The sequence below is a fragment of the Falco rusticolus genome, chromosome 13 (genome assembly GCF_015220075.1).
Source record: "Falco rusticolus isolate bFalRus1 chromosome 13, bFalRus1.pri, whole genome shotgun sequence".
Lineage (NCBI taxonomy): Eukaryota > Metazoa > Chordata > Aves > Falconiformes > Falconidae > Falco > Falco rusticolus.
This window is the reverse complement of record NC_051199.1, coordinates 552,293-572,417: the sequence shown is the minus strand read 5'-3', so window position 1 is coordinate 572,417 and position 20,125 is coordinate 552,293. Positions and strand designations below refer to the sequence as shown.

Here is a 20,125-nt window from a genome sequence, read left to right as displayed (position 1 = left end):
AGCGTGACCAGGGAAGCCTTAAGTAAACACTTCCTGGACTATTATTAACAGCGCCGAGCACGCTCAGGTCTTGATAAAACAAAGGCAATGCTTGTGCACAAGAATTGCCAACTTGAGGAACCAGCAGAGCTGGAATCATATCCCTGGTGAGAGCCCTGGTTTCCTTTTCCTGCCGTACATTTAAGTCGTTAAACAGGAGATCCATCCTGCGTGTTAGAACTGTTGGGGGCTCGCGCAGCGCAACTCCTGCCACTCACCCCTACCCTCCGCTTTTCCTTCCAGCGGTACAAACGGCTATTAGAGAAAACACGCTCGCTCTTACCTGGTAACTCCTTGTTACTCGCTGCTTTCCACAGAGCTCGTGGTGTGTTGAGCGTAGGAGCTGCCAAAGCTACGCTGTGTGGCTGCCAGGTCCTGCTCACATGGGGGGAGCTCTGGTGCAGGGTCCAAAACATCTGTCCTCCTGCTTGGGATAGGAATTTCCCATCATCCGGCTGCAGGTAAGATGGCTTGGTTTGAGAGACGGAGGTGATGAGTTTAAGAAGAAAGTTGGCAGGGAAGGAAGCATCATTTCCTCAGTTCCTCTCACCTCCTTGGGGCTGCATCTTCTGAATGGGCTCAGCTGGATTTAGGTACGGCAGAGGAACGGCAACAGCCCCGTGAAGCACTAACGAGGGGTAACCTTATTTCCCAACTCCAAGCAGGAGCACAGGAGATCGTTGTCACAACAGCACCTTACACAGATGGTTGCAGACCCTCCAGCTCACAGCTGCGCCATGGAGGACGGCAGCACGGTCCATGGGATGGGTACACAAAGCCACACCAGCCCTCTCACCAAACCTTTTATCAGCCAGATAACCACAAAACCAATTTCTCGTGGCCAGATTATTTATTTTTTTCAATCAGCCAACATGAATTCCATGTGAATTCAGAGCACAAAGCAACCAGCTCACCTCAGCCGGTCGCTGTGCTTCTGAGCTTCATTCACTCCTCCTGTCATTAAGTAAATTAGATGCCCCGGGTCTTCACAAATGAAGATTTCAGCTGGGCTGCATTCCCTGGACTCTGAATGGAATTAGGCAAATTCAAACACCTGATAATTTTAGGCAGGGACCAAGAGATTCCTTTTGCTTGGAAAGCCAGGCAGAGTTAATAACTTGCTAATCACCCAGTGCTTAATTGCAACCAGGCTAGTGACAAATTCCCCCCTAAATTTCCTACCCTCAAAAAAAAAAAAGGAGCCCTTTAGTTTGTCTTTATTCTTCTCAAAAAAAATCAAAGCAAATAGACCTGCAGGTATCAGGAGTCTCGAGGGGAAAACTTTCCAGGTTTTTCCAGCAGAGACTGCTGAGGGATTACTTTTACGCTGTTCTAACAAAGCAAGGTAGAGCAAGGCAAAAGGCATTACATTTTTTAAGGAGTCTGAGGCTTTGGTCCAGTTCTTGATCCCATCCTTCTGTTTTTCCATATTTATTTGTTTTTAAATTGCCTGCCCATTTTAACTTCTGTCCCGTGCTGTTGTTCTTATCTAATTGGAAAAAGCTAAAAGGAGATTAAAACACACCTGTCAGGTATTTCTTAAATTGATCCCCAGAAGAAGAACTTTTGTGAAAGAGGGCAGTTCAGGCTATTTATTAGCTGGAAAGCGGCTTCATTCACAGGTGTTTCCTTGTGAACCGTTAGCACTTCTTCATCGCTTGCCTTTGAACCAGCATCCCCTAGAATATAAAGCCAGGGGTGACAGGGCTGCTTGTAGCCTGGGGCTCTGGTAGAGGAGCATGGGAGGTTGGTGGGATTTATTGTTGGTTTCCTGGGAGCTGGTCGTTCGGGTTTTTTCCTAGAAGCTTTTATGCTTAGCAGAATCTCTTCTCCAAGGGTGAGAAGTGTTCAACTATCAGGCTGCACCTCTGTGAATGTGGAAGCCTTTGTGAAAACCCATCCTGATGCTAGGTAGCTTTGGGAGAAGGGGATTTCTAGATGGGGGGGTCCTTTGCAGATTATCAGTTTTGCAAGGAGCTGCTGGGGTATAGGTGCTCGCAGCAAGCTGCATCTCCGCCACCTCTGTGCATCCTTGGAGTACACTGAGTAAATTAAGCTGTTGGTAAATGTGAGCAGGGAGGAAAGGCCTTTCCCTGGGTCAAGAAGGAGCCACAAGCAGCTGTTTCTAAAGTGGCAGCTGTGGTGTTCCTGCTGCCAGCCTGGGCTTGTGTTTGGGTGGGCAGTTTTCCTCCTTTGGAGCCAGGGGTATCAGTGCCACCCTTGTGTGGGATGCTTTCTTGCTTGGTTATCGCCAAAAATTGGCATAGCCGGTTACGTTCTGCCTTGCTGTTACCAGCAGATACAAAATTCACTCTTATTCCTCCTCCTGAGCTGTATTGTTGCCTTGTACCATAGTGGGTGGTTTAGCAGCAGGAGCAGCTACGTGTGTTGTTATGTGGCGAACACAATTTTTCCTATCTATACCTTGGACGTTAACTTTAACGCATCTGGAATACTGTGGTGTCCAAAATAAGTCAGTATTACCATGTTCTTGTTTTATTTTGCTTTGAAAACTGTCTTTCTGCAGTCAATTAGCAGATCAGATGAGGTAGTGAAAAGTGAGATCTTCAGCATGTCTTGCTGGGAGTTCACGCTGCTGCGGACAAACAGCTTTTGTTTTATTCTTCTCTAATTGTCTTGGTTTTGTGAATGTACGGAGTAATGTAGCTGTAACGTACAGAAGATGGGAGAGCGAGTAAACCAGGCAGATCAATTCCCACACCTGAAATTCAGACACCACTTTGTTAAAGGTGCGGAGTTACAGGGTGCTGCCATCCTTTAGCTGGTGCTGGTACCGTAGGTATCTACACCTCGGGGCATTCAAGCAGAGCCTGGGATGAACTGACTCAAATGCGTGTATCTGCCCACCCAGGCCTGCAGCTTGTGGCTGGAATCCTTTCAGGGCACTGGCTGCTCTCCTCTATCATTTATTTTAAAAAAAGATGCGTAGGGCTGTAATTCAGGCTTTGCTTAGACAGCGAGTTTCAGATACTTGGCATCCAGGGCCCTGGGGACGGTCAGTTTTGTAGATTCTTACAAATGGGCTTCAAGCGAGTAGTATTTTTAATATAAATCTTTTTAATAAATGAACATAGAGCCTTCCTATGCCCTTTACAAGAACGACTTAAGGGAATATCCTTATTAGAAGGAGCAAGAGCTTTCCTGTTGCTTTGCAACAGAGGAAGGCATGGAAACAAGCACCTGAAGTAAATTATTTTTTTCTTCCCCTGCTAAGAATGTGCCCAAAAGCTCGAGGTGTTAGGAAACTAGTAACACCAAAAATAATCAGATGTTCAGGAATTAAGCAAACAAAAGTAGAAAAGGCTGTTTCTAATGGAAACCTCGAACGTTATGGGCCTGGCTGCAGCCTGGATCTAGCAAAATCCTTTGGGTTACCCCATGCTTACCGATGGGCAGAGAGCATCCAGGCCCTGGTGGTGAAGGCAACGAAACCCAAATGGTTTTGGTGGCTGATGAACGGCTCCGTGCTCAGAGCAGCCCTGTAGAACTGAGGCAGGGCTGCCTGGTGGTCACTGGAGTGTGTTCCAGGGGTTTGCTGGGGGAAGTTCTAGAGGAAGGGTTGTGCCAAACGGACCTTTTGCTTGTTTAAAGTGTTTTGCCCGTGACCTTGCTCTTGTGGGAGCTGATTCTTGAGAAGAAAGGCAAAGACTTGCCGGCGTGGTTCAGTTCATCGATGAAGTGGTTGTGGGCACAACGGAACATCCCTGGCGTGAGCTGAAATCTTCACCGAACTGGGGGGAAAAAAGCCACCTTGCTGAGAATTTTGCTTGCCCAAGACTGCCCCAAAGCCTAACTCTCTGGAGAAAGTCTCATTTCTTCAAAGGGGCAGATATTCCCTTTTCTTGCTTGGGAGAGTAGCTGCATGTCGGTCTCTGATGCTCTTGTTCAAGATAAAGCTGCAGTTGTACTGCATCTGCTTATTCTGTAGCTGGAGGCTTTTCTGAATTGGTTTTGTTTTTTTCTTGCTAGACTTAAACAGAAAGGCATGTTAAATGCTTTTTATGACTCTCCAGCCATAAGCTGCAGGCATCTGACATTAAACCAAATGGAGAGAGGGGGGAAGTGGGGGTTGTTGGTTTTTTTTTTTAAATAATCCCTATAAAAGCAGCGGTTGAGGCACACAGAGGTCGAGTGCCTGTGAAGTTGCTGGGCTTTCCAGTGATGGGGGGGGGGGGGGGGGGGGAAATGGGACTGGACCCAGAAGATGGGGAGACTTCTGGGTGCCAGCCAGGATGGGAGGCGTTGGAGCAAGGCGGCGTGCAGGCTCCTTGCAAGCGGAGACCGTGCCGAGTGCTGCCGGCATGTGGCTCACAGGAAGGGAATTTCCACCCAGTTTTGTTTTTTTTTATTGACAATAGTGCGAGGTGCCAGATGAAATGATCTTTGGGCGAGGATGAGGCAGAGTCCTGCTTTGTCAACACAGCATCCCGACTTGATTTTAACCTCGCTGTGGCTTCTAGTGACGTGACATCATTCGGGGGCCAACCTATTCTGCCTCTGAACTGCTGCTTCTGCCTTCGGTATTGCTTGTCTCTGGGTAGGATAATCTCCTTCTTCCTGTGTGAATTAGGAGGAGCAGCAGCAGAGGGGCCCCCAGACCGTCCGGACTCCAAACAAAACACCGCTGCAAATAACCCTCTCTTCCCTCCCCTCCCCTGTTTTCTCTCCGCTGCTGCGGAACAAATGTTTTCCTCTTGGAGAGAGCTGGAATAGCCAGTAACTGTGCAGAAGAAAGTTACCCCACCAAATTCCAGGATAGTTACCTGGGGAAGGTAAGAGCGTTGTTTCGCCAGGACCTGGATGCCTTTGAGAGAGTTCCATGACCGTTCTTTCCCAGCTGCTTTTCCATCTTGTCTGACAAGGCAAAGGTGACAGGATCCAATGTTGTGTTTTGCTTCAGTGGTCTCCCCGCTTCGATTTAAGGTCTATGATATGGAAATGCTTGAGTTCTGATGGCCCCAGTGCAGCCAGAGCGAGCCTCGGGAAGGTGAAAGGGGGGAGAGAAGAATTTTCCAGGTTCTTTGTGACTTGTTCTGGAGTGCTGATTGTAGATGGTTGCTAGCTCGTTGGAGGAAAAGAAAATTCCTGTTGTAGGCAAGGCAGCTGTGGGCACAGATTTCTTCCCTACCTCTTTGTTGGAAAGTATTCTTTGATGCTGTAGGCTTGCAAAAAACCAGCTCTGCTCCACCTCAGAGTTGGCTGCGTTTCAGCAGCAGTGGGTGTTATGAAATTCCTGGATTTTTAACGCTGATGTATACACTGCTTTCCAGTGAAAGATGTGGCTGTTAACTGAAGCTGTACGAACGGTGGTGGTGGTTTGTTGTACTCCAGGGAGTGCTCCTCACTGAGGGCTTTGGGAATCTCGAGGCCAGTTGGGATTTAGGAAGTGTTAATTTGAGCCACTGGTTCTCTGCAGAGATCTTCAGAGGGGGAGATGATGACATGACTCCCTCCAGAAGGTTTTTAACATTCCTGGGATTCCAGGAGAAGGGTCTCAGCAAAAAAAAAAAAACTACACACAAAAAAACCCCACCAAAAAAACCAACCACAAAACAAAACCCAAACACCTTCGGCTTGTCATCCATGGGAACAGCCGCAGCTATCAGGATTTAAAGAAAAATATTGCCTTTAGGCTTGTTTGAAAATGCAAAATCTACTAAAACAATTAACTTGGCTTTGAAAAATAGAAGTGTAATAAAGGGGAGGCAAACATCTGTTGTCTTTGGAAATGTTTCTCTACCAAATCTCTGCTGGGCACCAGAATGCGATCAGATCTGCCGGCTGCATCAAGATCAGGTTACTCGGTGACTCTGCTGGGGGGGAGCGATGCTGCACAGCACCCTGCGAGCCCCTTCGGAGCTGGGGGAACAGGAAAACTCACAAAGGGATTGCAGGGGAAGGAGGGAGACAGAGGGGCTGGACATGATGAGGACCACGGGTCCTTGGCCTTGCCCGTGTCTGGTACTCTGTCCCGAAGCACCATTGCTAGAAGATGTCTGAGCTCAGTTTTTAAGAAATTGTTAAATGGTTGCAAGAGCTGATGTGAGGGGTTTGCGTGCAATGATTTTTTGGCTTTGCAGGTAGCAGCCTGAATGGGTGTGCCGAGCCCGAACTCATGTGTGTATGGGTAGAGATGAACTAAATGGGTCTTGGTTCTTTCACGTATCCCCCAGACCTGAAAACAAACAGACGCCTAATCTTCTGTCAGGCAGAGAAGTAAAATGATATTTCTTCTAGACAAAGGGACTAGAAAAATTGCTGTTACTAAGGTCAGGACTTTAAAACCTGAAATATTCCCTCATCTCCATATGCAAGCAGATGCCTTTTGTGACAGGCTTGCCTGACCCAGTCTGATGTTCCTTGTATCCCCCTTTGTCCCGACTCCGGTGTGTGTGGACCGAGTTGCAAAAGTGCTTCTGAGCCTTTGTCAGCTGGGTCTGTCTGACGTGCTGAGCTATTGTGATGGGACTGTTGACACTTCAGTTGAAACCAGTTATGCTGGGCTGTTCTCCTGATTGCTCTGAGTGTTTCTTTCTGAAAACGTTGCCTCTAAAGCACTCGCCAAGTGCCAGTTTGAAACCTTAAAGGAACAAGTGAATCAAAAGTATTTTTTAGACTGCTGCTCATCCCAATCTGCGCTTCGTAACTGTCTGAAGCCTGCTGAAGCCAGCGCTGGTGCCAAACGGTTTCTCGGACCTGGGTTGCACTTGTGCACCGGTGTGGAGGGTTGGATCGGTGATAGATCCGTTGCTGGCAGCACAAGTGCTGGAGCATGCCAAAGGGGGGGAGCTGTTTGTTGCAGCTGGGGCTTGGGTCTCTTCGGTCCGAAGCGTGCAACCAAAAGGGTAAAAAATGCCTCATGGGAAGGGGGAAGGCCTGCCCCGTGTCACTTGAGGAAGGGTCGAACCTGAAATGATTTCTTGTAACTCTAATGTTCTAAAATCTAGTTGCGGGAAGGGCTTCTGGCTCTCTGGGTTAGGGTGGGACTTCTTGGTGGCTCTCAGCTACGCAAAAGCAAATTTTGTTCAAAATTTTGAACAAAAGTTGTTCAAATACAGATCCCCCCCGGAAAGGGCTCTGGGGTACCTGTTAGCACATTTTGCTTCTAAAAAAGCCCAGGGAAACCTTGTGAACGGCCCCTGTGCCTGGTCCTGCCTTGTGGGTGGCATCACCGCCCTGAAGCTGCAGGAGTCAGATTCGTTAAGCAGGTGGTAACGGTAGATGGCTTTTGTAGCCCTTGTGAGCTTTCTGGTATGAATTTTGGTCTTTGGAGGCTGCGGGTACAACTGAGGGAGCCTGGTACAATATTTTTTTTTGCGGGGCTGGGCAGTTGCCCTGCTGCTATCTCAGCTTGTCCTATTCATCCCCTTCGGCCAGTGTTACTCTTGCCATGCTTCTGTTTATCTCCTGTCCTGCTCTGTTAATGTGTCCTCGGACCTCTGGCCCTATCTCGACCCCCTTTGTGCTGTGCTCTCCCTGTAAATCTCCTGCCTGTTTTACATAACACTGCCGGGCCCGGCCAAGCTCTGCTGTATCTGACTGGCAGCTGATTAGGGTTGCAGTGATAACATTGTTCCTTGGGAAACAGATGATGGTAGGAGGAGGGCGGGAGAGTAGGAATCGGAGTGGAATGGAAATTGCTGGGGCCTTGGCGAGAGCAGCGGGTGTAAATCAAAGTGAATGGATGTTGCAAACTCGGCGGTTCAGGTTGTTTTTTTTCCTTCATAATTTATACAGCGGTGGCCTGTTAGCACCAAGTGTGCTGTTGGCATTTGGACGGTACTCAGCAGGTAAGATAATCTCAGCTGTGTCAGGACTGACACGGGAGCTCTCATTCCAGCAGATGCGTTTTACCAAGTTATAGCAGGAATATCCTCTCTGGTCTGTGCCTCAGTTTCCCTCGTGTCTCACAGCGTCGCCCTCTCCCTGCTTCTTCCTCGTGTCAAGGTTTCTTGCCGTGCACTGGGCAAGTGTGGCAGCTGCAGTGGATGGGGGGGGGGGGGGGGGAGCTCCTGACCTGACAGCCCACCTGGGACGTGGGTGCCATCGTCGCAGGCTCGGAGAGCCGGTTTCTGGTACCACGGGGTGACAGCCCCTCCATCGCAGGATCCCACCGGGTCATCCGGGGGATTCACTCGCCTCCCATAGTGGGGCAAAGGCTCTGGGGCAGTGGGCGAGCAGGAGCGAGCCCTTGCCAGGGGGCGACCAAGGGGTACCACCAGTTTCCCCACCCAGCACCTCGCTGGAGCTCTTGCCAGCAGGAGCTGGTCCACAGGGGTGATGCTGGCAGATCGGGTCTAACCCGTTCCAGCCAGACCCGGAGGTGCTTGGCAAGTGGCTTTGGCCTCCATGAAGGCAGCGAGGACTCGGGTTACAGCTCCTGGGTCTCCTGGAAGGACCCGCCTAGGGGAGGACCCAAGGAGGGACGGGCTCATCCAGCTCTTGCAAACTTGCCTCCCAGGAGCCAGTGTTTCGGAGCGGAGCAGTGCGTGATGGGCTGTGGGGCTGTAAAGCTTGTCTGAAACTTTCCTGTAAGGCACTTGGCTTTTTTTTTTTTTTTTTTTTTTTTTTTTCCCCCTTGCTTGGAAAACACTTCTGCCCTCCAGAGATGGGGATCTCCTTGCTGGATAGCTGCCCTGGTTTCCTGTGGTGGGGAGACCAATGCTAAATGTCAGGTTTGGATGCAGTGGTTGTGCTTTCAGGTAAGAACGTTCTTCTTTGGAGTAAAAGCTTGTAGTGTTTATGGCTTAAATATAGCAGTGGTTGGAATTTTTGGCCGTGTAAATCTGCATGCAGGGGACACAGGGGTGAAACAGCTGGGATTTGAGTCCCTGTGAGCCCTTCTAGATCCATTGTTCTGCCTTGATCAACGCTGATTGTGTTGGTGATTAGTGGGAGCATAAATTCAGCCATTCATCCCTCTGCCCTTGTACACCGGCTGGCCGTCGGCTTGCGAGCAAGTGCTGGATGTCTTCCCCGAGCTCCAGGAGCTGACTAGCATTTTCCACTTTGGCAAGCAAGAGGCGACAGGGAAGGGAGGACACTTGCACCTTTACTTGCTGCGTGAAAGAACTTAGCGTGAACCTTGGGCGGCAATTTACTGATTAAGAAGGGAGATGGCGTATGCAAGAGGGATGGCAAGGAGAAAAAAACCTGTTAGGCGCTCGTTTTGCCTGGTGGTTCCTCCCAAAGTTCAAAAGCTGTGCCGGGTTTTAAGGGGGAGAGCCTTGAGCAGAGTTTGAGGTAGCGTGATGAGAGGAGAGGCTGTGTTTGCGTATTGCTCGAGGAAAGGGGCTGCAGAACTGTTGCAGCAAGTAACTGGAATCTGGTTTGACCGAGTAAACAAGGCTGGTAAGGAAGAAAATCTTGTAAGCTCCTGCTGAGGAGTGGAAGGGGGTTGCTCGGACACTGAACAATAGATTCCTCCAGCTCCTTTGTGCATCATGGCACCGGCCTGACTTTCTGGCTGCTGTGGGCAGGGTGTTCCTCTTGGGCGCTGCCCGTTCAGTTTTGCTCTGTGGCACTGTCTGCCCTTGCTGCCAACTCCAAGGGCCGTTTTCGGATGGCAGGGCGACGGTGAAGTGGCACACGAGCTCCTAGAGCCAGCCACAAGCACGAACCTGTCTGGCCCCCTGGACCCCACCCCACTGATGGGATCGCACACCTTTGGTTTGCAACCCACGCACCTTCCGGAGGGATTTGCAACCCTCCAGCTTTTCCCTGCAGCTCTAAGTGGGTCCTGCCCAAAGAAGCGTGGCAGATGTCATTGCTATTAATGCTGCAGGGTTGTTCCTCCAGATTTGAGTGTTGCACATGCAGAACACAGTTTACACAGCTCTCATCCCCTCCCCCAGTAAACGTACCACTGAACCAGTACTTGTATCATGCTTTAAAAAAGTTCAGTTTGCCGGGAGGAAGCTTATGAGGGCTGTCATAGCTGTGGAATCTGTTAATATTTGCAACAGAATAAGAGTGGTCTCTGTAACTTAGTGGCAATTTTAAAGCTAGACTTAGCTGGATTAAATTTGTCTTGGTGTCAGCTCGAAAATTACTGGGAATAAGATCCATCAGCATGTTATTTCACTGGAGTATTTGAATGTTCCTGGAAAATAAAAGCAGAGCGTGAGCTGTCTTTGTACAGCATGAGTCTGTTCCATGATGATTCTCCACTGTATCAGTTAAACTTTTATAATTTGGGGGGGTGGGGGTGGGGATGACACTTACGCTACTCTGCAGCGAACATGTGAAGGGGGTTAAATGGCAGTTGAAAGGTGCTTGTTCACGTGGTGGTCTCTGAACCCTGGTACCACCTGAACTTCTTTCCTTCCTCCCTTTCTTCCCTGGGCATCCGCATGCCATCTCAAAAGGGTGAAGTGACTGACTGAACTTCAGCAACACTTGCCTTTTTGATTTGGGATTAAAGCTTTCAAAAATGGTTCCAAAGCTTGCAGAAGAATGGCCTAGCCTTTGCTCTGGGGCCTCCCCAGAGGCAGCCTACCAAGGTGGTCATCCACCTGCCTGTGACTCGCAGCTGTTGTATTCGTCCTGTCCTGTTCCTGGGCTTTCCTTCCTTCCTTCCTTCTTCTTCCATTGCTTTTCCCTGTTCAAGCCCAAAATCCCCGGTTACCTGCTGCGTTGCCACGTGGTATCTCTGCAGAACCCACTTGGTTGCTTTCGGACCACATGACTCCTGAACAGCTCAATCTCCAAACACCCTGTGACCTGGAAAGAGATGGAAGATGTACTTGTTACTAGGGCTAGTAGTAACCTCTGTCCTCTGGGGCAGGTTGATTCCTCCTCTGCCTTGTTTTTCCTTTTTTTTTTTTTTCCCCAATAATATTTGTAAAAAATAACATTTCCCTATTCAGCAGATTTTAGAGTGAGTTCGGTTGTGCAGCTTTCTTGCCTCGTGGTAGACACAGCCATATGCCAAAGCAAACTGCTAACAGAGCTCATTAAGCAGCAGAGATCAAAAGTTCAGCTGCAGGTATGATAGGCTTTCCTGGCTCAGCCCCCTTGTTTGCACAACTCTGCGTGTGTGCGGGCAGAGGTGGGTGCGGTGCAGCCCATAATAAGCTGGCCTGGCTTCCTAACAGCAGCCTTGCTGCTACGCTGGGAGTTCCTGCTTGAAGCATCCTGGAAAACAGCGCGGTCCCAGAAAACTTTTCTGCCTAGCGAGTGGAAGAACATGGAACTAATGAGCCCCCCTGAGCTGTGTGTTGGTTTCGGGGGTAATTAAAATTAATTGTAATTCAGGCACGTTGGGTTTTCTCCCTGCCTGAAGAGGACAGCACTCTTCTCATGTTCTGCACATAAGTCAGGATGATGGGTTTGCTCGCGAGGGGACAGGGAGAACCAGTGACTTCATGTGCAGAACGCACCAGGGTAGGGAAAAACTGTGTCATTTTTCGGCACCTCAAAGTGCTGCAAGAAACGAGGCTCCGGGCTGGGTTTGCCCATCCCAGCGGGGACCGCAGCCAGCCCTGAGCTGAGATTTCCAAGCTCTTGGTTAGTAAAGGAACACGAACATCTGCTGCGTCTGCTGTGGGGCGTAGTGACTGGGCTGCTTCTTATCCCTTGCGTTTGTGTTGCGTTTTTTTTCATGTGTGGGTTTTTTTTTTTAATGGGCGAGTAACACAGTTGACACCCATTCAATTACCAGGTTTGTATTCTGACTCTGTAAGGTGAAATATCCTTCAGCTTGACCTGCTGCTTCATGTTTGGCTGTCAACAGGATAGGAAGTTCGATTACTAAAGGGATACAGGCTCTGAAAATTAATGATGTTGTGATCCAGGCGAGTGGCTTGTCTGGTCTTGCTCTCAGCAATGCCCAGCGTGTCAAAGCAATGTGAACAGCCCTTCTGGAGGTTTAAATGTCTTTTCCTATCGATTTCTTCCAGCGAGTTCAATGAGTTTTGAACTGGAATTTTGGTTTTTTTGTGGAATTTGAAATTGGAACTGGAGTCTTGTTCCATTCCTGGAAAGGGAAGAGGGGAGTTGCTTCCCTCGTTGCACAGGCGCCTGACCGGGTGATGCTCTGGGTGCTGACCCACGCGCTGTTCTCTCATCGAAGCACTGCAGGGGTTCCAGATGATCCAGCCCTTCCAGAGATCCAGCCCCATGGTTGAACGTGCTGCCTTCTTGCTGCTGTTTATTTTCCCGGGCTGAGGGGGTTTGTTTCTGCCCTGCTCTACGTGCTTTGTGCCTCTTGGCAAAGTTTGGGAAGTACTGCCCTGCTTTGGAAGGATTGCTGTGCGTAGGGCAGCGTTCAGAAGCGGCTTGTGTGTTGTGGTGGCCTTTAAGCAATGAAACTACCCAGGGAAGATGAGGTGCGTGCGCTCACTGAAGCAGAAGCAGCAGTCCTGGGGACTGCAGCAGCTGCAGAGGCTCATAGGCTTCACCAGCACGTTGTTTAGTGATTGACCGATAAACCTTCTTTGCTGTGGCTTTGTTTTTATGTTTCTGAAGCAGGACATCTGGGGCGACATCGGTAGTTTTGTCTGTTGTCCCCACGAAGCTGCGTGGGCCCGGCAGGGAGAATATCTTATCAGATCTGGCAAACCTTAACTCCTCCCATGGATGTTCAAGGTTTTGCTGCATCCTCGGCACGGCTTTGAGGACTGATCGCTAAGGACTTGGCCCGTGAGACGTGTGTAGGTCTCTGTTGAGTACAAAAGTGGTTTCCTGTTGCTCATGGGGCTGTTCATGTCTTCCAAGCTCCTCTCCACCTCCATCTGTGTCAGAGGCATTATTGTAATGCTGCTCAGTATCTCCCTGGCTGGCAACAGTTGTGTGTGTAGGGGGGGGGACACACACACGGGGACAACAAGCTAATAATACTGTCACCCCTCTTTAGGACAGCAGCGATGAAGCACTGTTTTTACAATGAGACCGTGGGGTTCTTCTACAACAACAGCCGCAAAGAGCTGACCACGTACTGGAGGACGAAGGATGTGCTGGTGGTTGCCCTGGGCCTGACGGTGAGTGTCATTGTGCTCCTGACCAACCTGCTGGTCATCACTGCCATCATCATCAACCGGCGCTTCCACTACCCCATCTACTACCTGCTGGGGAACCTGGCAGCGGCCGACCTCTTTGCTGGCATCGCCTACATGTTTCTCATGTTCCACACGGGGCCCCGGACAGCAGAGCTCTCCCTGAAGACCTGGTTCATCCGTCAGAGCTTGCTGGACACCAGTTTGACAGCCTCTGTGGTGAACCTGCTGGCAATTGCTGTGGAAAGGCACCAGACCGTGTTCACTATGCAGTTACACAGCAAAATGTCCAACCAGCGCGTGATGATCCTCATCTTCTGTATTTGGGTCACGGCCCTGCTCCTGGGGCTCATCCCGTCCTACGGCTGGCACTGCCTCTGTGCTCTGGAGAAGTGCTCCAGCATGGCACCGCTCTACAGCAGGAGCTACCTGACCTTCTGGGCCATCTCCAACCTGGTCATCTTCCTGATCATGGTGGTCGTGTACACGCACATCTTCATCTACGTCAAAAGGAAGATGACACGGATGTCTAAGCACACTAGCTTCCACCCCCGCTACAAGGAGACCATGATCAGCCTTGTCAAGACAGTCACTATTATCCTAAGTAAGTCCACCTTGCTCTGGCCGATCTAAATAACGCTTTGGTCCCCCGTCCCGGGTTGGGAGTGGGTGGGTTGGGGGTGTGTGTGAATGTGCTCGGGACAGCGATGGGAAGTCATGCTCTGCTTCCCTGGTCTCCGAAGCTGCTGCTGGTGGTGGTGGTGTGGTTTGGTTTGGCTGCCGAGGAACTCGAGAGCTTCAGGACTCTGCAGGAAGGTTATAGCCAACTGCCCGAAGTGCAGTGGCTTCGGGGACAGGAGCGGCTCTCGTGCTCCCTCCCTAGAAGTGCAGCGTGGAATTAGCAGCTATAATCAGGCCTCCATCAAGAGGCAGCGCTTGGCGCATCCTTTATCAAAGAGCTGTGAGGGGCTTGGGACAAATATTATGAGGTGATGGGGGGAAGAATGAGGGAATTGTGGTCAAATTCCTTACTGCTTACTGGAACCAGGCACTGAACTCTGCTCAGGCTTTGGTTTTTTGAGCAGCTCAGTGCTGGGTCTGAATCTGCTCGGGTAGATACATCCTTGGGAGGCCTCAGCTCATTGTTCAAGCTGCTCTCCATCAGCATAGGATCTCCGGCAAAGCGCTAACAGCCCCGTCATCTGTCTGCATCCGCAGTCTGTAGTGCTAATAGAGGCCGATCGGTAACTGGAAGTGGTTGGCGCTGAGGCTCCGACTTTCCAGGATATCTCACTTGATTTGGATATATTTGGATTCTGCCCAGTGCTGTGCCTCTAATGGCGGAGGCTGGCGCAGGCACTGTGCTTCCGACAGCCTCGCCGCTCCGTGATTTCTTTCATCTGCTTTTGCTTCGTGCTTTAATGGTCTAACAACCTTTCTATAAAGCGCAATAAATCAACGTACTCAAATCTCCCGCAACCCAGCTCGACTCTGGGCTCACGGTCACAACCCCTTGCTTGCAAATCTTTCCTGATAAGCACAGAATTTGCTCCGTCAGGGAAACCTCGGAGCTGCAGACAAAGACTACTCCCTTGCAAACCCCTGCTGGCAGTGGGGCTCAGCAGGGGAGGGGAGTGGTGTGGGGGTGGGGGGCTGTCAGGCTGCTTGGTGTGTCCCTGCTCAGGGGCACGCCGGCTTGCCGGGTCCTGTTGTAACTTGCGAGCATCGAAACCAGAGTTTTCTGCCTATTCCTGCCTTTCCTGTGACGTCGCCTTCCCTGCCTCGCAATCTCTCCATCTCTTGCGTGCAGCTGGGAGTTTGTTGGTGCCTTGGAGCTGATCAGATGCTGCACAGAGGGTCAGGGGGGCTGAAGAATGATTTACTTTGCATGTTTTGCACAGCCCGTGGGGTGGAGAGGAGTTGTTTTGTTGCCCCCTTCCTGAACAGTACCAGTGGGGTCGCCCCAAGGTGTCAGCAGGGCTGATTGACTTTATGGGACTTCACAGCATCAGCTGGGAGAGGGTGGGCAGGATGGGGATGCTGGGCAAGAAGGAAAATGGGATTCACGCCTGGTGCCTCGGCTCGATTTGGGAGATGCCTTGCTTCTCGATGTCCCCCCTCCTGACCTGGCCTGCCTGCTTTGTCTTCTGCCTTGGGCGAGTTAAAAACTTGGGTGAGAGGAGGCTCAGAAGAGCTGCTGTGGCTTCGCGGGGAATTGGGATTGGCATCTGCGGATGGACAGTGGGGAGGAGCCTGATGTGGAAAGCTGAGGAAGACACAGGAGGACTTCTGTAACCTGTAGGGCTTCTCCCCTTCCTCTGCAGGGCAGCGTTGGAGAGAAGCAGCCGTCGTTCCGCGTGGGTCCCTTGCACCAAAGGGAGCGAGGGAGGGAATTGCTCAACCTGGGCAGAAAACTGCCTTTCCTTTCAGATTCAGCGTAAAGTTGAGACTGCAGCGGGTTTTTTTTCCCCTCCCCATGAAAGCCCTGGTGTAATTCCTTCTCCACCCTCGTTCCCCAGCCTTCTGCAAACTTGGACTCTGCACAGAGGAATACTTTGCGCCTTATGCATCAGAGGGTGTAGCTGCTGGTGAGCGTGCGAGGAAGGCGAGGGCGTGGTAGAAGCTTTCTGTGGGCCACTCCATCGCAAGGCAAGGTCGTTGTGTAGTTGTGGCTGATAATCCTGCAGGTGTTGGGCGTTAAGAACAGGTCTAGGAGCTGACTTGGAAACCAGTAATAAGGCCAAGGTACATCTGGAAACCGGGAGGAGGTTTTCCCACAGACCAGTTGAGTGACACAAGATGTGATGATGACCAAACCACAGGGCTGAGTCGTTGGTGACCGTGCTGTGTTAGATTATTAAGAGTTCAGGCTTCTTTCTGAATACTTGTGCTTCCATTAAGGAGCAGGGAAATCAGCTGGATTTGCAGGCAAAGGCCGAGAACCTCTTGGGTACCTCCTTTTGGTTTTCCCCCGTCTCATCTTGAATATTCCTCTGGCTTTACTTTGTGCTGCTGGGAGCTGGTCTCCGGAGAACCTGGCTTGCCTTGTAGGTGTTGAAAACCTGGCTAAAAAAAAAGGTGCCTCACTAAACAAGGAGGTCCCTTGCCTGCAGGCTCACTCAAGATAGAAGTATTGGACCTCCCTTCATGACAACCAGGAATCTGTTTTGTGTATTTGCTAAATTTAAAGGGAGTGAAGTCATGTCCACAAGCGCGGGGGAGAGCTGCTTGGCCCAGATGCGGTGGCTGCTGTGCTGACCACCTGGGAGCATGATTTACTTAAATTAAAAGGGTTACACAATGCAGTGGCCTGAAATCAGTGGGGGAACACCCCTGGAAACCCAGGAGATCCCTCCCAGGTGTCCCTGTGTTCACTGGTGGGGCATTTCACTCAACGACAGCTCTAAATTCAGCCTCTTGGGTTTGGTGCTGCTCCTCTGGATGTTGTCCTTTTCCTGATGTTTTTCAGTAAAGGGTGTAGTTACGAGGTTCCCAGCAAGTTGTCGCCTTGACCACCCTTTCCCAGAAGACGCAGCAGGGTGCAGTTCGTGCGCTTGAAGATACAACCTTATGTACGAACTCCAGGAGCACTGATGGGCGAGTGCTCCATTTACGTCAGCCTTAAAATCACGACTGTAAGAAGGGTTTTAGGAGCTGCGGGCACCTCCCACTCCGTCATGCGAAACAGCAATTAGCCTTTTTGCCAAAGAGCTTTGCAGGTGGTGGCAAGAGCGTAGCCTTGCCCGACTGAATTGGTGGTGGAGTCTGGCCAGCTCTGTCCGGGCACTGGCCAGCCTGTTGCGTGGCTATTTTCTGCTCGAGGGGGACTTCAACAGTTGTGTGTTGGCCAGGACACTTCCAAACTCACCCTGTTAAACCCCCAGAAACTGTATGAACAGTGATTATTTCATTTAAGATGCTTTACTCTGGCTCTTCCCTAATTTTATAGCCTGTTCCCCTTTTTGGAGGGAGTGGCACGTAAATAGGAAATGTGACCGCTTTGTCTTCGCTCTGTAAATGGCGTGGTGGGGGCGAGGGGAGGGGAGTGAAAGTTCTTGGAGGGAAAAGTTCTTCTGAGTGAATGGGGCGGGGGGAAGGGGAGGACAACCCAGTGCCTCCATTTTTAATATTTGCTGGTTGAATCCTTGGTCTTCTTCCAAAGCAAAACTATAGGGTGAAACTACTAGTGGGCTTTTTTCCTCCGCCTTTAACTTTTTTCACAAGATAAACCACCAGTGATTCCGCTGAGCATCTTTGTGGTGAGTGACGGGGCACGGCCAGGAACGTGTTTTTTCTCTAATGGGGGTTCTTCTCTCCCCAGGTGCTTTTGTTATCTGCTGGACTCCAGGGCAAGTTGTGCTCCTCCTGGATGGCTTGGGCTGCAAGAGCTGCAACGTTCTAGCGGTGGAGAAATATGTCCTTTTGCTGGCAGAGATCAACTCGTTGATAAACGCGATAGTCTACTCTTACAGGGACAACGAGATGCGTAGCACCTTCCGGAGGATCCTCTGCTTTGTCTGTTACAGGAATTCCAAATACACCCCCACGGCGGTGAAGTTGAACACCACGGACCGCAGAACACTTTCTCAGAACGGGCACTTTACTGTGGATTCCTCTATTTAGCGCTCAGTCAGCAAGACGAGCGCGGTGCTGAATGGCGGCTGCTTTCCCAGCAGAAGAGCAGAGGCGAAGAGTGACCTGCTTCTAAAGCAGCGGAGACTTTTACATGCTCAAGCATAAATATTTCTATAAAATACTTGTCATCGATAAAGGACAAGATGCTTTTAAGGAACTGCTGGATGGCGCGTTGTTTAGGACAAACATACTTTGAGTAGTATTCTTATTAAAGACTGCTGTTTCTAATGCAAAGTTGATTTAATTTAGCAGCATCTGGAAGCAAGCTCTGTGCAACGGGAATCTTGTGTGATCTCTCAACAAGCAAAGTATTTTCTTGGTACTTCAGTATTACCGCCTTCAGAAAGAATCGTTCCAGTGGCAGCGTGCTCCAAAGAGCCAAAGCTCTTCAGCTTTACGCGTTGTTTCCTAAACAGAGCTTTAGTGTTTCCCCAGAGAGCCTTATCCAGGTTGTGTTCCACCCACTTCAGAAATCATATTCTTCTTAAATCCTCTTCTGAGAGGAATCTGTTTGGAATTGCTTCCTGAGAAGCAGATTCCTGCTTTCCTAAGTGTGTGTGACTGAATTTCAAAGTATTCCGGGGTTTTGGAGGATGTCTGAGAAGCACCTAATTCTTTCCTAAAACGGAGAGCGGTGCTGTAACCAGTTGCAGTTGTGTTTGTGTTCTGCTAAGTGATACCATGTGGTATTCACAAGTTCATTGCCTATTCATAAATGTGGAGTGAGTCATGTTCCCATTAAACCATCTTTCTACTCGCTGAAAACCCTTTGGGACAGGTTTAGGTTAGATTCCAAGGCAATCAGTATTTTGCCTTAGGTTTTAATGTGCAGTTTGTACCTTAATACTCAACTGCTCAAATAACGTGTTAACAGTCTGTCCGTATGTCGCCTTTCTCTCGGCAAAGCACCCTAAGAACTTAGCGGCGCTAATTAATATTAGCGGACGTAGGATTTAGTTTTGTGGGTAAGTCCGTTGGCTGCATCTGATATGGGATGTAAACTGTCGCTCCTGATTGCAAGGCCATGGCTGGAGGGCAGAGGCTCTGCTGGCAGAAGAATATTCACAGCTGAGGAACCGTAAATACTCCAGGTTTCCTTCACCTTCAAGCTGTTAAACTGTTAACAGTGTGAAAGTGCCTGTGACAGTCCGAAAATCCAGAGTTTAGTTTTCCATGGGCTTCTCTCAGAGCAGAGAGGCTAACATAAGGCAGGTTTTTGGAATTATGGTCTAAATTTATAATTTCAGGGTGCTTTTTTTTTTTTTTTTTTTTTTTTTATACAACAGCCCTGTTCTGATCCTGCCTGATCGCCTCAGCTGGCTTTGCAGAGAAGACAATGTACGGGAGGCATTGTTACTCAAATGCGTGTGTATGGACTTTTTCTTGCAAAACGTAGGAAGTGACCGTTAAGGTGACAGTCCCATGGATTGACTCAAACAGTCTTGGAATATGGTTCCCATCTCTGTGTCCCAGAGACTTTTGGAATAAATGTTTTGTCCTGGGTTTTAGAAGAGAGGACTTGGCATTTTTCCCATCTCCCGAAGCCCTGGGAAAAGTAACAGCCTCCAGTTGTGTGTTGCGGTGCTGGGAGGGGAGGGATGCTGCCCTTCACGCTCGCATCCCTCATGACTTGCTGTGTGGTGGCCCTGCTACTGGTCTGCCTTCTAGGCAGGCTGCCTCTGAGAGCATCTGGCAGGAGTGTGTGTGTCTGGAGGGGTTAGAGCCTCCAGAAAGACCAGCAAGAGCTGGAGGAAGTAATTTTCAGCCAGAGCTGGGGGCAAGACGACAGCCTTGGTCCACTGCTCACAAACAGGCTTGGCTGGCGTGGGGAAAGGTTGTGCATGTAAGGCCTACCAGGTGGTAGGGCTAAGAGGAGGCTTCGCTTTATTTTTTTATTGCCAAAGAAGATGACTAGTTGCTAGAATACTAGAGAGTTTTCCCTGGAAAACACTGTTACAGGCACACACTGCGGTGGAAGCAGGGGGCGAATTAGCAGGAGCTGGAGGAAGGCTGAAATTGGTGAACACCTGGAGAGCTGTTACTGGGAGTGGTGGAGCTGGGGCAGAACAAACTTAGGTCGCTGCTTTCTGCTTTCCTGAATATCCCCAAAGCAGCAGGCACGCGAGCCCTACTTCAGGCAAAGCTGAGATTACAATTAAAGCAGAGCCTGGTGTGTGTTTGCTTTTATTAACAAAGAGGGAAGGAGGAAATAAGAAAGTTCGTGTTGCCTAGGGGTGGGACCAGTACCAGTCGGATTTAATTGGGGTGGCTGTAAGGAATTGACTGCATCTGGGTGTGAATGAATCTTTGTAGTGGGTGAGATGACACTTGGCTCCTAAAAGAGCTGCAGTTGGCTTTTCTGCCCAGTTGGGCCTTTAATAAGCTGCACACGTTCTTCCCCGAGGGATCTGGTAACTCGGCTGACCTCAGCCTTC

At 50.0% G+C, this 20,125-nt stretch overlaps 1 protein-coding gene across 1 annotated transcript; it reads left to right on the top strand.

The window, feature by feature from the left end:
- Positions 1 to 8,397: 8,397 nt before the first annotated feature.
- Positions 8,398 to 18,851, top strand: LPAR2 (lysophosphatidic acid receptor 2). Its single transcript, XM_037406101.1, has 3 exons — positions 8,398 to 8,762; positions 12,917 to 13,659; positions 17,377 to 18,851. The coding sequence occupies exons 1-3, from the start codon at positions 8,722 to 8,724 to the stop codon at positions 17,676 to 17,678; spliced, it is 1,086 nt and encodes a 361-aa protein (XP_037261998.1). The 5' UTR covers positions 8,398 to 8,721; the 3' UTR covers positions 17,679 to 18,851.
- The last annotated feature ends 1,274 nt before the right edge of the window (positions 18,852 to 20,125 follow it).